Raw genomic sequence first — 15,598 nt, 5'->3', positions numbered from 1 at the left:
AAGATTTGTTAGTATAGTCCAAAAACAGGTGCACTAATTGGTCCTTAAAAAAAAAAGTGCACATCTTAAAATTTCAGATGAACACATTGATCTGCTTTTAAAATCACGATTCTTAAGGAATGATACATACAAATTAAATGATCAAGTGATGTGTCTCCTTCCAAAAACCCTTAAACCATTCATTTTAATATGAAATTATTCAATCGTCTGAAACCACTACGGCACCAACGCGACTTGTTCAGGGAGAGATTGCTGTTTCGTTAAGGTGTGGAGACCTTTGTCATGACGGTGGGAAGGAAAAAAAAAATAAAAAATATTGATTATCACTTGCAAACAGGAAATACAACAGCGGTGTCCTGCGTCATTCGTTAACTCATCGTCTGATATGACATTCCCTCCTCCTCTGCTCCCAACGCACAAAAGTCTTAATTACGAAATGATTTCCTGTTATGTCAATGTGTTAGCCCTGCTAGTTCCATCGAGAATCAATCTTCAGACCGATCTACAGCTCTGTGTAACGATCCTCCTCCTCTTGGTTACTAATGCAATACAAGCGTTCAAATATGTTTCTTACTGCCCGGCCACAAACGGCTATAGTGAGGAGAACTGAGCTTTTCATGGTTCAAGCAGGTCCAAAAAAAAAAAAAATCTGTTGAAATATATCAGTCAAACTGACATAAAAATGAATGTTTCTGAACTTGCACTTGACAGGTGGTCAGAAATAATACAGCAGTTTCCCCAAACAGGAAAAAGTTTTCTTTTTAATGCCTTATGACTTGCCAAATTGGCAGCTATTTTGTCTCGAGGTGAGATTTGTTTTTTTTTTTCTTGGCTCCATAGACATTACTGAGCACAACAGTAACGAGGCAATTTGCTCATTATTTCTAAGGTGAGATAGAAACTAACCTGTGGTTCACTGCGATCTGCAAGGAAAAACACATTATCTGACGGGCAAAGAAATTAAACCAAGAAGCACAAAGTCATCAAGCAGAAGCAGGTGAAGGTTTGCGCTGACCGACCAGAGTGTTTGCAGAGTTTTTACAATAGACGACTGGAAACAATTTTCAGACCCTGATTGCAGAAACGTCGCTGCATGAAACCTGAAAAATGCATCCAAAGAACCTGAGGACGAACTAAAATGGAGGCTATTACATTTCAGCGAGGCCATTAAGAGTCCCGAACAGCACTTAATGTCACTTTAAGTGACAAAAGGCAACGTCACCAACATTCCCACATATTTTTAAGTGTATGAAGCCAAAAATATGAATATTAACCATATCTGAAAAACAAATTTGCTTCCATCATTAATTTTGCATGTCCAAAGTCTCCAGTTTTCACATGCAAAGCATGTATAATTAGTTTAATTAAGGCTACAGTTATTAGGAATACTTAAATGCTTCCAATAGGCAACTATTATTATTATCCATAAAATGAAATTTCAGTTATCTATCAGTGCCAAAATCAACCCTCACATTTCCATCAGCAGAGTGCACTCTAAGGATTCTTGCACATTCAGCTACAGTGATAATGAGATATCAGGCCGTATCTCGTTAAGATAAAGGGAGAAAAATGTCTCTCGGGGTCAGAGGCTAATCTCTGGTTATTGTGTCCTGGCCATAGTGCCAGGCAATTAGGCAAGAGAAAATGAGGACCTGAGGAGCACTGTGAGCTTATTAAAATCCTGAGGTTGGTGACAGGGGGAAATACGAGTAGCAGAGACAAAACGGGTTACTGGAGGAAAGTTGCCATAAAAAGGATTACTTGTTGATTTTTCTCTTTTTCAGTGTTGGTTTGATCCAGAAAGTTGTTTCTCATCCTGAGTCATTAGGTGAAAAACAAGGTTGGACACGGTAACTTGAATGAAAGATTTAAGAAAACGTAATAAAGTTATAAACTTTCAGCCTTCCACCTACAGCTATTTGTTCCTCCTTCGAGACAAAAACAGACACTAACTTTGGAATGGAGCTAATTCCCTCGTCTAAACAGATGCAAAAGAAAAAGTGTAAATACTAAAAAAAAATAAATAAATAGTATGAGCGCCTCATGCCAGAACTGAACTACCAGTTTGATGCTTGCCAGTTCGATCTTCCTACCAATTATTATGTATTATGAGAGGTACTTGGCTACCAAAGAGGCCAGCAGATCTGCCCTTTCTCGATGAGTTGCAACATTTCCAGGCACGCACAGGCCATCGATTAGAGGGGCTCAACTCACAGCCTGCAGTCTATCAGTGCTCAGGGACCGGTAATCAATTCTCTAATGCCGTTTGAGCTTATTCACTCCAGCTATGATCCACTCCTTGCGGTGGAGATACACGTACGCTCGCTCGCGTGCACTGATGTGTGGATGTGGCCCTGTCCGCAACCAAGCACACGCTGAATATAACCCAGATGGCCATCGCAAAAGCAGAGGACGGCTCCCAAATATTAACTTACCAAGTGTAGCAGTGATAGGGCATCGTCATCTAATGGCATTATCAAAATGAGTGCGGCTCTCCTGAGGCGGACTCTGGTTCCTGATTGCCTCGCAGTGGTGGACCCTGTTTGTGGCCAAATCTGATCAGCATAGCACCAGACACAGGCATGGCCAGTCAGGAACTCAGCCGAAAGGCCCCTTATCGCTACCGACAGGCCGTTGGTCCTTTATGGGCAATGATGTCGTCCCAGGGAATTAATCTGATTGGGCTCCGGCACAAGATTATGTTCTGGTGCCACTTTTCCGGTGGGCCCAAACTTTCTTTCTGTGCCTCTTGAATCAGATGAAATCACAGTGGCAGACCATGTGCACATGACAGGGAGGGAGTGCTGTAAAAGACTGTTTGCTTCAGGCAGGCCATTTGCTGAAACTGACCGAGAAGAGCTAAATTGCAATATTGGCTCTGAGAAACTTTGTGAACGAGGTCATTTAAGACAGCGAAACACATTTTTGCAATTAGAAGCATGTAGCCTCAGTCCTGATGTTCGATTTCAATCATTAAAGGAATTAAATTAGGAATTAAGGAATTGAAGGAATAATTTGGTTTTGCCAGTTGAACAATGAATTTATCCAACAAAGCCTCATCCAGCACAGTCAATTGTGACGCCTTCTGGAGAGGCTGCCCATAAAATACGATCCGATGCACCAATTAAAATATGACTCACAGTAATCCGCATTATATTTCTGCTCTCACAGCAGCAGTGAAAGGTGGAGACTGCCTTAACCTGGTACATGAATTTGTGTTCAGGATTTGTTAATTCGGGATTAATCCTAACTGTAAATACAGACCTGTTCACAGATATAAATAAACCTCAAGATTAAATTTTACTTTGTGAATGTTTAGATTCCTTTCCTCTGCTAAAAGCGCTGCCAATCCATTTTGGAGTGATAGCAAAGACCGATACTATTATTTACAAAATCTCGATGGATGTAACACTTACTTTGGTGTCTGCGTGTCCTCCAAACGGTTCCCCAGCTGGAACTCGTGAGATTTGCTGCGATGCAGAGCGGTGAAGCCCGGCAGCAGATGAATGAGTTTGCGGCTGGGCGGAGGTGGCGTTCCCGGGGCCTTCACTTTGTTCCTTCGCCGCATGGGAGGAGTGCCAGGAGGGGTCATGGTGTTGATCACCAAGGGAGTCCTAGGAGGTGTGTGGCCAAAATGCTTCTGGCGGGGTGACGGGGGCAGGGAGCGATGACCGAAGTCCATGGGAGGGAAGAGCCCCATGGCGGGGCTGTCGACAGTGAGTCGATCAACATACAAAGGGGGGGCCAGGGCCTGGGGGCTGTGGCACATGTGCTGATTGTACTTGGACTGGACTTTAGGGCTTTGAGAGAGCTGGAAGCGGATCCACTGACTTGCCTCTGGCTGGCACACCGGGGTGTTTTCTTTGCCCGATTCAGAGGTGGGCCACTGGATGGACCAGTCCTGCTTCGCCTGGCTCCCTGTTGGAAGATTTCAGAGAGACACCTGGTTGTGATGCATTGTGCTAAATGCACGTTAAAGGGGTGCACACGGATCACAAAAGAACATTTTTTCTTGCTTAACTGCAGTGGTGTTTTTGATTTAATTTGCCCAGGTTTCAAGATGTGTATCTGTTATCGTTTCACCTCTACGCCTACGCCATTGAGGGAAAAGGGATTTGGTTGATGTTGCTCAAAGCTTTTTAAAAACGACATTTCAAAAAATGAAACAGCAGCATTTGCAGGAACAAAGTGTCGGTCACTACATATAATCCAAAGACTCATTTGAACTACTTTGTACTGAAGAGAGAGTCTCTCCTGTTGAAATGGTGTTCTTATGTAAAAAGAGGTTACGAGTGAATTTAAAAATGAAAGCACTCTTTAAATGTTTCAAAACCTGGGAAAAATAGACCAAAACCATCCGCATAATTTGGGTGAACATTTGTGTGTAGTATGGCACATCCAGTTAAGCTGAATGGTTCTTGACATCTTGACATGCTCTTAATGCTAAAACAGCTACTGCTTGATTGAAGCAGTGAGAGTAATCCTGGCAGCAGGCCGACATTTACCACCAACAGACGTGCTCAATTTGAGTAATGAAGAATTCTCTTCATTCTCTTCATTATGAATGTTAGCAGAGCAGCTGTGTTCAAATATTTGGAGCATATTAAACATGAATGGATGGAAGAAGAAGAGTGAGAGGTGTGAAAGAGTGAGAGGTGTGAAAGAGTGCGACAAAACAGGGCAAAGCTGTATGAGTCATAAGACAAGGCGACTTCTACCAAAACTAAACTTTCTGTTAAATGAGACCGAAAGAACAGAGACAAATAAAATAAAATTAAATAAAAATAAATAAAAAAACTTATAGGTGAGCAGCCAGAATGAGTGTTTTTGAGCTCAGATGAGAATACGTTACCTCCGTTGTTGTGAAATTTATCCTCCCCAAGTTGTTCTTCAGAAAGAAGCAAAAAAAAAAAAAAACAAAAACAAAAAGTGTTTATTGATGTGGCAGACACAGAGCTGAAATAGTCTACAGTATTCTTTGTGCCTTTCCATCTGCAGTTATGCATAGCCAAAAGGCTTTTCAGAAAAACAAAATATAATGTTTGCAGAATTGATCCTGGGTGCATCTCAACAGATGCAATATCTCATGCATGATTGAGTCTGGGAAAAACTGGCCTCACACTCTGCAAGAAGCTGTTATTGACCACTAAGCCACCTTGTATGTAAATCTCTCTGAACAACCCTGCGCTGTTTTTTTTTTTTCTAGAATAATTTTTCTCCTCTGTAACAATCGTCTCTAAGGAACTATAAGCATCAAAAACACAAACTTCAAACAATGTCAACATCAACAACATCAAATGAACCATGAAAAAATATCTCAGTAAAAGGTCCCAGAGGATTTTCAAAGCATGATGGGGGGACGGGGGGGGCCTGCAGCCTTTCCAATTCTGTAATGTTATGAAGAAGAGGCCACAAGGAAAAATGGGAAATGATGACGGCAGAGGCACAAGGGACGTAATATACAGAAATACCAAACTGACAGAATATTCTCTCTTGTCTGCTGTCACCTCAGCTGTACGGCAGCTTTTAGGTCATACTTCTCTTTTATGGCGCCACAACGTCACACTGCATTGATTCGCTAAGAAAGTAAGCAACAGGCTCGAGAACACATCGGCCCCTTCAGCAGCCGAAGAGTTGGACTTTTTTTTTTTTATATAAAATTCATGTCATTGTTGCTATTGTTGCTCACGATATGAACTTAAAGTGATAATTTGTCTGTGTTGTTTCTTTCTGCTGCCCCAAAAATCACCAATTGATGAGCTAAAACTAATTAAAATCAGTAATTTTCCAATTCATAGTCATCAGATATTTTTTTCCCAATTAACGCAGAAAAATAAAATTAAATACGGCACTATTGTCAGCATTTGTATCTCTATTTGTGGTTTGCAGCCAGCGGATACGTCTCAATCTGGGCTATCTGTCTGAGGTTTTTACCGTGAAGAACATATGAAAGGTAGAATATCTGCATCAAGGATAACATTTTCCAAATGTGTGACACATCCATCAAAGGTGGAGAAAAAGAAAAAACATTGCATGAACACATTACATCAAATGTCCATTTCACCAGTTAGTTTGTGTTCTCCAGATTAAGTTTTCTCATCAGTGAACCAGGTGTCGTCTCTGTCAGGGAAGCCTGCGATTTTTCAGCACTTCAGGGCACATTGCTATCTTTCCCCCGCACATAATATATTTCTAAAATATATTCAGCATCTGGAAGACAGGCAGTGCTACAAAGGCAGATGGCCCTAATTTCCAACACTGGTTAATGCCCCTGAAATTCTAATTCTTTTTACACATTTTCAAGAAACTGATTAATCTCACAAATGTACAGCCTGTCCACCGCTGTAATTCACACCTCTGGATATGAGACGGCAAGGTGTTCTCTAGTCAAGTCGTCGCTGACACACTTTCCTCCACTGAAGTCACATTCAGAGACTCAACAACTCAACCCTAAAAACCCTTTCAGATGGATATGGAGATGCAGAATGGTGGAGTGGGCCCGAAGGAGTGCTCATCCACAGACAGGAAAAGAGGAGGGGGATGTTTGATCAAGCCTCCTTCATTAGCAGGAATAAAACCACAACAGGCCACTCAGAAATGTAAATGGTCAGCTTGACCCCGTGTGACCGACTCAGACTAATCAACAGCCTCTAGTGAATTCATATCCCTGAGGTTGAGGTTATAGATTGGAAGCAACAGAAACCTGATCGCTTACGAACAAGTCTATAGGTGTCCATTTCAAAATTATTACCTCGCAGACTCTAACCAGATCATTTTTAGAAATGTCGACCAATCACTTTGGATCTCAAATCATCATCTCTTATATTCATATTCTTGAACGAAGCAGCGTCTCTTTGAAAATGCTTTTGACACTGCTGATACCCCAAGTGAAATTCCCGGCAAGGAAAAGCAATGAACCTGAATCGCACTCATGAAACTGTTGCTTCAAGTAATGAGTCAATTCATCAAGCGCACTAGTATCTTAGCAACTGCTTCAGCAAAATAGTAACCAGACTTGTCGTATGAATTTCACATCATCTCACCTGAGCAAAAGCCTCCAGGAATCTACAAGGAGCTCGCCACTAAATGAGATGAAGAGCACAGGCGGAGCGCAACCCCTTCGAGGTCTGTGATTTAAGCTCATTTGAGTGACTTGGGCTTGTTAGTGAGTTTTAGAAGGTGCATTTCATGGAAAACTTCGACAGGAACAAAAATAAATAAATAAATAAAATCATTTGGTTTCTGATACATCACGACTTTCTGGGGGTGAACGCTGTTTCAGTTTGATTCCTGCTTTTCTTTAGAATTGAGAAATTGAGAAATCGTTTATCTCTATCACAATAGAAAATGAACAGAATACCTTAGGAGGCACTTTTCATTGATGATGTTTTGAGCAAGCAGTCGGTGTCACAGCCGCTGGCTGCATCCTAAAACGGCGTTATTGTGCATCTTGAAATATTACCTCTCCGCCAGACATTTCTGCTGGATGTCCAGTCTAATTAGCTGGATTACTGCCTCGAATATAAAAATCGAAGGTGGAAGAAATACTATTTTATTTGAGGAAAAAGTGAAATCCCAGAGAATCCTATGTGGTACAATTTAAGCTCAAATAATCACTCAATCCTCTCTCCTCTAATCGAGTAACACGATCAAAAGTTTAAATCCTTGATGAAGCATTCAACAACTTTTTGAAAGTTTGGTAAATGTGGCTTTCTCTTCACAACAGTTGGATTGTGAGAGCAAAAACACTCCCGTGTCTTCATGTGAAATGAGACATGAAGCTGAAACCAAGTGACAGTAAGCCTGCTTAGCTTAGCATTGGTGCTGGAAGAAGCGGAGCGAACAGCTAATATAGCAAATAATCAATGTGTGTCCTTTAACACATTTCAGTTCAAGTTAGAAACCGGAGAGTAAAGCAGTTAGCTGCTAAGGAGGATTATTCAGTAGTTGGCAAAGAACAATACAGAGAATTTGCTAAAATTAGAGTAGATATTGGACTCCCATTCATCATGTGGACGCAAATCTGACTTTAAATGAATGATAATGTCGATCCATGTTAACTGGAGTAGTATATAAGATAATAATTACCACATTAACTAAGGTGATTAAAAAAAATAATAAATGAGCTAAATAAGTAACATGCAAAGGTGAGTTTTAATAGTTACTGAGCCAAGATGAGCTCGGAGGTATGCTCACAACTTCGCAACTAATACCATGACTCATGACTCACCCAAAGACGCTGAATGGCTGAAATGCATAGATATTGGCATTGTTTTTCCATCCAATGTTGAAAAAAACAAACAAACAAACAAACAAATAACCACAACAACAAAAAAAAAGACCAGTAAATGTGCTAATTTTACCAAACTGTGAAACAATTCCTTTCACACACTCAGACAAATCGCTCGTCCCATCTATTAGCAATTGCTGATCAAGTATAAGCCTAACTTCAGATACAATTCTGGAGGCACGTCATCAATCTATCTATTTTTGCACCCTCTTAGTCTCAATAACCCTGCATCTCCACAACAACCGTCAAACTAAACAATCCACCTGAAGCATTTAGGACCGTGTCTGCTCTGAGGTGATTCAAATAGCAGCATCCCAACACCATTACCGGGGCAATCTTAACATGCAGCGGGGCTTTGAGAAAGGCAGATAACAGCTTCATAATTGGACTAATTACCTCAAGACGTGTTGCTTCTTTGGGCTAAATGGCAGTGAAATGCCACGGGGACAGTAGCTGGTCTATCTCACTGCCACTGTAAACAGGATCTGGCCAAAAGGGTTGAGGGTTTGTGGACGTTCGTGCAGAGTAATCAGTGGGAAACAATGTTGGTCTCTGTTAATTAGTTAACAGTCAATAAGGACCACCTTTAGAAGTGTTCAAGAAGGTGGGTGGGTGTCTAATTTTTTTTTTTTTTTTTTTTTTTGGGGGGGGGGGGGGGCAGTCGGTCAATGCTTCTTCTAGTTGCCTTCCTCACCTGCTGTTGTCATTGCGTCTTTCTCACCGTAATTTTCCTTCGATTTATTCAACAGCCCCCCCAGACACACACACACACACACACATCCCACACCTCCTCTATTCCTTCTCCTATGCCTTTCCACATGTCTTTTTTCTTATTGATGTCGCTTGAAGCCAATTAGGTGATTGTGAGCATGTGAAGCTGTCTCAAAGCAGGACTGGGGGCGGGGCGGGGCGGGGGGGCATTCAGTTAAGCTGTCAGATTTTACACAGGAGACGTACCGAGGTAGCCTGTCGTGCTGAGCAAAGATCAACACGATGAGCCTGATCAGCTGAACTCATATTTAAGAAATTCACCTCGTGAAAACGTTTGTGTGTGTGTGTGTGTGTGTGTGTGTGTGTGTGGACTTGTCGAGAGGGGCAGGCTGGATAATGTGTGTATATTGCGGCACAAAGAATCGACCGGCTGCCTCCGAATCGTATGACTCATCCTCATTCCAACTCGTGGACTGCAATCCCAAGAGCCTGTAGTGAAAAATTCTATTAACTTGCATTAGTTTCCTTCCCCCACCATTACACCACTGAGCAACATACGTTTACTTATTATGTCCTCTATTTCTCCAGTTATGTGATGCAAAGGATTGTGAAGTATATCAATGTCCGTGTCTGCCAAATTTTTATTTTTTTTCCCCTTTAATTCCTCATGACTCATAAAATGGAGCAATGTATTTCTTTAAAAAAAAAAAAAAAAAAGCATGTGCATAAATCTGTAAATCCTTCGTTCTGCTTTCATTCATAATGGCTGACTATATCTGTACTTTGGGAACAACCTCCAGGTTTTAAGAGAACATACATCTTCAAAGACATAAGAAAATCCTCCGCCTTTTGCCTTACTGTGTTTAAGTTTTAAGTAACCCCTTAAAACACACAAACTTAATTTATATCTTTAGCATTTATCCATATACACAAGGACGTACATGCTGATACACTGCTACTTGCACAATCCCTCTGAAACACACACACGCACACACAAACATGCACACAGATGTGCAAATGTGGCGAGATTTCAGAGCTATGACACATCTCGCTCTCCCAGCTCCATCTGGGTAAGAATATGAAGAATGCCGCCGAACACCCTGTATTTCTCTCAGCTGAAAGTGCCTCTCAACACTCAGCGTGGTGGTGGTGGTAGTGGTGGTGGTGTTGTAGCTGTGGTGCATTCACACATATCTAGCCACCCCCCCCTGTTAGAGAGCCAATTAGTGGCTATGTGTGGCCGGAGAGAGAGGGGGAGAGAGAGAGAGAGAGAACGATGAACAATAAGCTGGAGGAAGGAAGGAAGAAGATTTAGACGGCGGAGATGAGAAACTATTGCTGCCTAGTTTTTGTATGTAACTTGTGATATGATAACAGACAACAAGTGGTTGTGTACAGGAGGGGATCAGTCCACTTCAAAGATGCTTTCTGTCGTCTTTAACCTCTTCTGGGGCTGGGAGTTTTTATTTGAAATTCATAGTACAGTTGTAGAGAGGATATTGTTTTAATTTATTTTTTTTTATAAAATCCTCCTACTTGGAGAAAGCTCTGTATTCGTTACACATTACACATCTTGTTGTTTTGGTGATTTGTTTTTTTGTTTGTTTGTCTGTTTTCCCAAAAGCTCAAGCTATTCCATCCATAAATATTTGTTGTTATGGATTTGTTGTTGTTTGTTAAGAGAAAGCATCCCACTTAAATCTATTGAGTAGTTTGGGCTGCTCGGGCTTGAACAACCCTAAAAGGAGATATTTCTTTCTTCTCAAGTGTCAAAAATTTACTTGAGAGCATCAAATGTTGCCTTTAAAGGCATCTCTGTTAAAGGGCGTAAGAAAAAGGAACAAGAGGGCGACTGGTTACAATCATCAGATGAATCTTTTCCATCCAAGTTTATTTGGCTCAGACAACCGTGCTGCACTCTGAGTGGGTGGCTGGTCATAAACATCTAGCTGTTGTGGTAGAGCACCAGAAAACAAAATCTACAGCGGACGTATGGTACACACACACACAAATAAGAAAAATACAGGAACTAACTGAATGGAATGGAAATAAGGTTTTTGTGATCTCTGCTTGTTTGGTTTGTTTCTAACATGTTTATAATAAACACGATTAATACCTCTACCACTTTATCATTGTCATGTTCCATTTTGCACAATTTTAACGTAACATGTTTTGAGATAAAGTCCACGATGGTGACGGCAAACCTGAGCCAGTCTTCCCGGCCCACTGACGCCTGAAACCTGACTGGTCAGAGTCCAGCTGGACTGAGGTGCAGGCGACCGAGACCGCTTGTCGGACTCTGCCAGGGGACGCCTGTCTGTCTGTCTGGATATTATCCACCCCCATCCCTGTTCTGACCACTGAGACACAACGATGAGGAGGAAGTTGAAAGAGACGCAGAGTAAAGTGGACAGGCCCAGCAGATGGATGACAAATGAGCACAGGGACCAACAGGCAGGTGTGAGTATTTGGAGAGGACACATGAATACCTGCAGACTCACAAAAGAGCCAGGTTTGCAGGCTTTCAGTAAAAAACAAAAAAAACAAACAAAAAAAAAAGCAAACAACACACACACAACCTGTTTGTCTGAAAACGTTTTCATCACATTAAAGAAAAATGAAAAATGCTTTGCAGATGCTGCTGATTTGTACCCTTCCTTAATGCAACACGTAAAGAACTGATTTGTTGAGGGCACACTGCAGAACAACTACTCATCAACTTAATTTGTTTAATTATTCAACAGAGCCTTCAGTCTGAAAAAACATCTGTTACAGAACACAAGTGAGTGTGTGAGTGTGTGTGTGTGTGTGTGTGTGGGGGGGGGGGGGGGTATGTACCAAACCGGTTCACAAAAAGTAGTTACTCAACTTAACAACACAATTTTAGTGAAGCTCTACTGCCCCCTTCTGCTTCTGTGGTGTCATTGCAAAAGCTGAGACTTAATAGATTGAAATTAATTTATGGTCTGTGACGCCCCCTGCTGTGAAACTACAGAGCAGCATGGAGATCAGAAAAACCCCATTTGTATGTTAGAATCACCATTAAAAAAATCTCTGAATTTACTCTCAATTAGGAAAGGAAAGGTCTCTGTCTCTATAGTTTAAGATGAACCTAAAAGAAACAAAAAAGTGGGCATATTTAGGGGTTAAATATACTTCATGGTTTTTTTTGTTTCCTGTTTTATTTTGAAAGGATTTTCCCTCTGTGCATGTTGGTTATCTGTCCACTGAAAAGATGGGCGCATTTCTCTCTTTCACATTGAGAACGAGGCCATCTGTCTGATTGGCCGAAAACAACACTGCATGACTACAGAAGCATTATAAAACCAGGAGTGAGCTGACTGCTTGAGATCGGATGACTGAATATGCATCTTACAAAAGGAAATAATGAATCAGTTTAGTATATATGTAGCATGCATTTATCACAAGAGCCATAAAGCCTTGTGGTCTGCTCTTTCTGCTTTATGATCTGTTAATGTGAATACAAAATAACTTAAGACATTAGAATCTAAAGGAAGAATGTGTAGTTTCGATCTTTTCTGCTGTAGCTCATGTGCTGGTTCATTTTCTTGAAAGCAAAAAAAAAAAAGAAAAAAGTTTCAAAACAGAAAAGTAGCTTCATACCAAACCCATTTTTCACACGAGGCACATGAGGAATTAGAAATTCCTCCTTATATTATGGTGACACATTTTTATCTTGCTATCTGTGATTACTGGAATAATGATTCAGGGTTTCTTTGAGGAATAAACCTGAGCTGCTGTGTTTGAACATGATAGAAACAGCGCCACCTGCTGTACATAACTTAGAGCAAGACTTTTGTCAACGCGGTTAAAACTTCATGTCATGACAGAAAAATACACATTTAAAAGTTTACAAGTGTTTGAGCAATGTTTGTGTAGTCAGATGTAAATAAATAAAGGCTTAGTTTGGCACAGGCCAGTTGAACTAGACCACATTTACCAAAAATAAAAAAAAAAAGAAAAAAGTTTAGTGAAAATAAAGCAAACCTCAAATTATTTGAACATACACTCAAAGTAAAAATAATAGTAGGAGAAAGGAGTGTAATCGGAAAATATACTGTGTATCTTCTCCACAGTCAATCTGAATAAAAGGCCTTCAAGTAGTTTTCACTGAATTCTTATTCTGCTTGCATCTCATCAGAATTTCATATATAATATGTTGTGAGATATTTTCATATGATCAATTTAACACAAATTTTGAATAACTAATTAAATAGTTTTTTAAATCCCTGGCGGTTAAGCTATGTACTCTGTCTTTACTGCTCTTGACTCATCATCTCACTGATGGGTCCCCTTTGTACACATGAATCAAATGCAGCTCATTGTCCTCAATCACAACTTGTCATCTCTCTCAAAATCCATCACTACAACTTCCACTGAATCATTAACAGGATAATGAGGTAATTATTTGCCATTACTGTGAGTAGAGCAGCATGTAAACAAATGTCCTCCTCCAGATTTTTAACTAGTGAAATATAATTATAGGTCGTCTGTCAAAGACAAACAGAGACCAACAATCACTCACGCTCGCATTCACACCTACGGTCAATTGAGAGTCACCAGTTAACGGAGACATGCATGTCTTTGGACAGTGGGAGGAAACCCATGCAGACACGGGGGGGACCATGCTAATTCTGCACAGAAAGGCTCCAGGCTGGGAACCAAAGCCGCGACCTTCTTATTGTGGGGCGACAACGCTAACCACTACGCCACCCTAACCCTAACCCACCAACTGATTTATATAAACATTAAATCATTTTGCTCAATAGGCAGTTCTAAATCCCAGAATGTCCCTGAATGTACCAGAGAGAATCATCACTTCCTGCTTCAGACTTCACAAACTACAATTTGACCTGTTTTTGAAAGGGAATATTTATAGTATGTTCTGAAAATGAAAAATAAAAGTAAATCAAGTCTGACTGTGATTCTGGTCTTTTCATCGTGTTGACATGAACAACAACCACCAAAATCTCTGAAGGTTGAAATTTAACCAAAAGATAAAATATCATGTTTTTGGGAACACAAAAGCAAAAATTTAAATGTTACTTTTATAGATTTTGTTGTAAAATTGGAGAATGTAATTCAAACATTTAGACTGTGGTTTTAACTGGACACCAGCGTTTTCCTGAAAAGAAAGTTCGGGAGGAGAGCTTTTGTTGCGTACAGCTGTGTGTTTGTGTGCTTGTGTGTGGCCTCCTTACCGAGCTGGTGGGCCTTTCTGAGGCAGGAAAGGGAGGCGTTGAGTCGGGCACACTCTTCTTCGTTGGCACCGAACTTCTGCAGCAGCTCACACACCTGCTCTTCACTCATCTCCAGCAGACCCTCCAGGGTCACCTCCCCTGGGCTCATTTCCTGCAACACACAAGGACACACACACACACATAAACATACGTACTGCTCAATGCATGGGAAAAACTGGGATTAAAATAAGGCTGGGACTCCAACAAGTTAATTTCGATTAATTCAATACCGAGAAAAAAAAAAAAAAAAAAAAGATTTTGTTGCACTTTAGTTTGCAGCGCAGAACTTTTCTCAGTGGAGGCGTTCCAGGCAGACATATTAGACCGACGCACAGTGTGACAGCATGCTGGACTTCCAGATGGAAGTATAAACAAAAAAATCAGGAGCATCTGAGTCCACCTTCGTCAGCACTTCAACGCAAAACATGTCAGAGCGTGCAGGTCAGTTTTTATTTACCGTTTCAGACTGTACACTTAGCATCTGTTTAGTTTTGGCAGGATATTTTAGTGGTGAAGTGGGATAGTTTAGTTTTTCTTGTTTCTCATACACGATGTTTGGAAAAAATTGAAGTCAATCAGTACTTTTGGCATTTTTGGTCAAAATTTCCACTCTTCTGAAAACTGTTTGCTCAGGCTGTTTCCTCAGCTCATCTATTTGTCTGTGTAGTAGGTTGATGGGAAAACAAACCAGTTTTTTAAGTTTTAGCAAATGTATAAGGATTCATTCATTCATTTAACAAAAATTATTTTTTTTCTCATGTCAAATGTTTAAATCATTTCGATTAACTAATTAATCAGATTTTTTTTAGCCCCATCCCAAGTTAAAGATACATTGGAAAATCAATTTCTTTGACTTCAGATCTCTACAAGATGTAGCTGTGTGGAGAATTTTAGTTTTACTCAATCATTAAACCTTGAGTGGGTAAAGTACGGTGGCCGGGAGGTGCAGACCAACATTACAATATCTGAAACACCTCTGGAGAACAAATGAACAAAACGCGAAACAATTTTACAAACGCCGAGGAAAATTTACAAAACACATTCCGTCTGGTCTGAGCCATTTAAAAACGCTACAGATGAACAACAAACCCGCGTTTAGCGGCTCCTGTACTTGCCACAAAAAGGGCAAAACATCACTCCATCATCACGTTCTTCTTTTTTCTTCTTCTTCTTCTTCGTCGTCGTCGTCGTCGTCTTCTTCTTCTTCTCTCGATTTACTGCCGGATCGCAAACAACTTTAAGGTGCATACCGCCTCCTACTGTACAGGAGTGTGTAACAGCACCTTTTTGTGTTCCAGTTCAAAATGATATGTTCAACATTTCCTTTGACTCCGCA

At 40.7% G+C, this 15,598-nt stretch overlaps 1 protein-coding gene across 1 annotated transcript in view; it reads right to left on the bottom strand.

Moving 5' to 3' along the window:
• ksr2 (kinase suppressor of ras 2) overlaps positions 1 to 15,598 on the bottom strand; it is a 75,772-nt gene that overhangs the window by 48,901 nt on the left and 11,273 nt on the right. The window contains exons 3-5 of the mRNA XM_029511250.1: positions 14,224 to 14,374; positions 4,853 to 4,888; positions 3,417 to 3,918 (exon numbers count right to left, since the gene is read on the bottom strand). Coding sequence (XP_029367110.1) covers positions 3,417 to 3,918; positions 4,853 to 4,888; positions 14,224 to 14,374 — 689 coding nt within the window. The remainder of the gene's footprint in view (positions 1 to 3,416; positions 3,919 to 4,852; positions 4,889 to 14,223; positions 14,375 to 15,598) is intronic.

This window comes from Echeneis naucrates, chromosome 9 (assembly GCF_900963305.1).
Source record: "Echeneis naucrates chromosome 9, fEcheNa1.1, whole genome shotgun sequence".
Lineage (NCBI taxonomy): Eukaryota > Metazoa > Chordata > Actinopteri > Carangiformes > Echeneidae > Echeneis > Echeneis naucrates.
The sequence above is the reverse complement of the archived record's forward strand: the minus strand, read 5'-3'. Positions and strand labels throughout refer to the sequence as shown.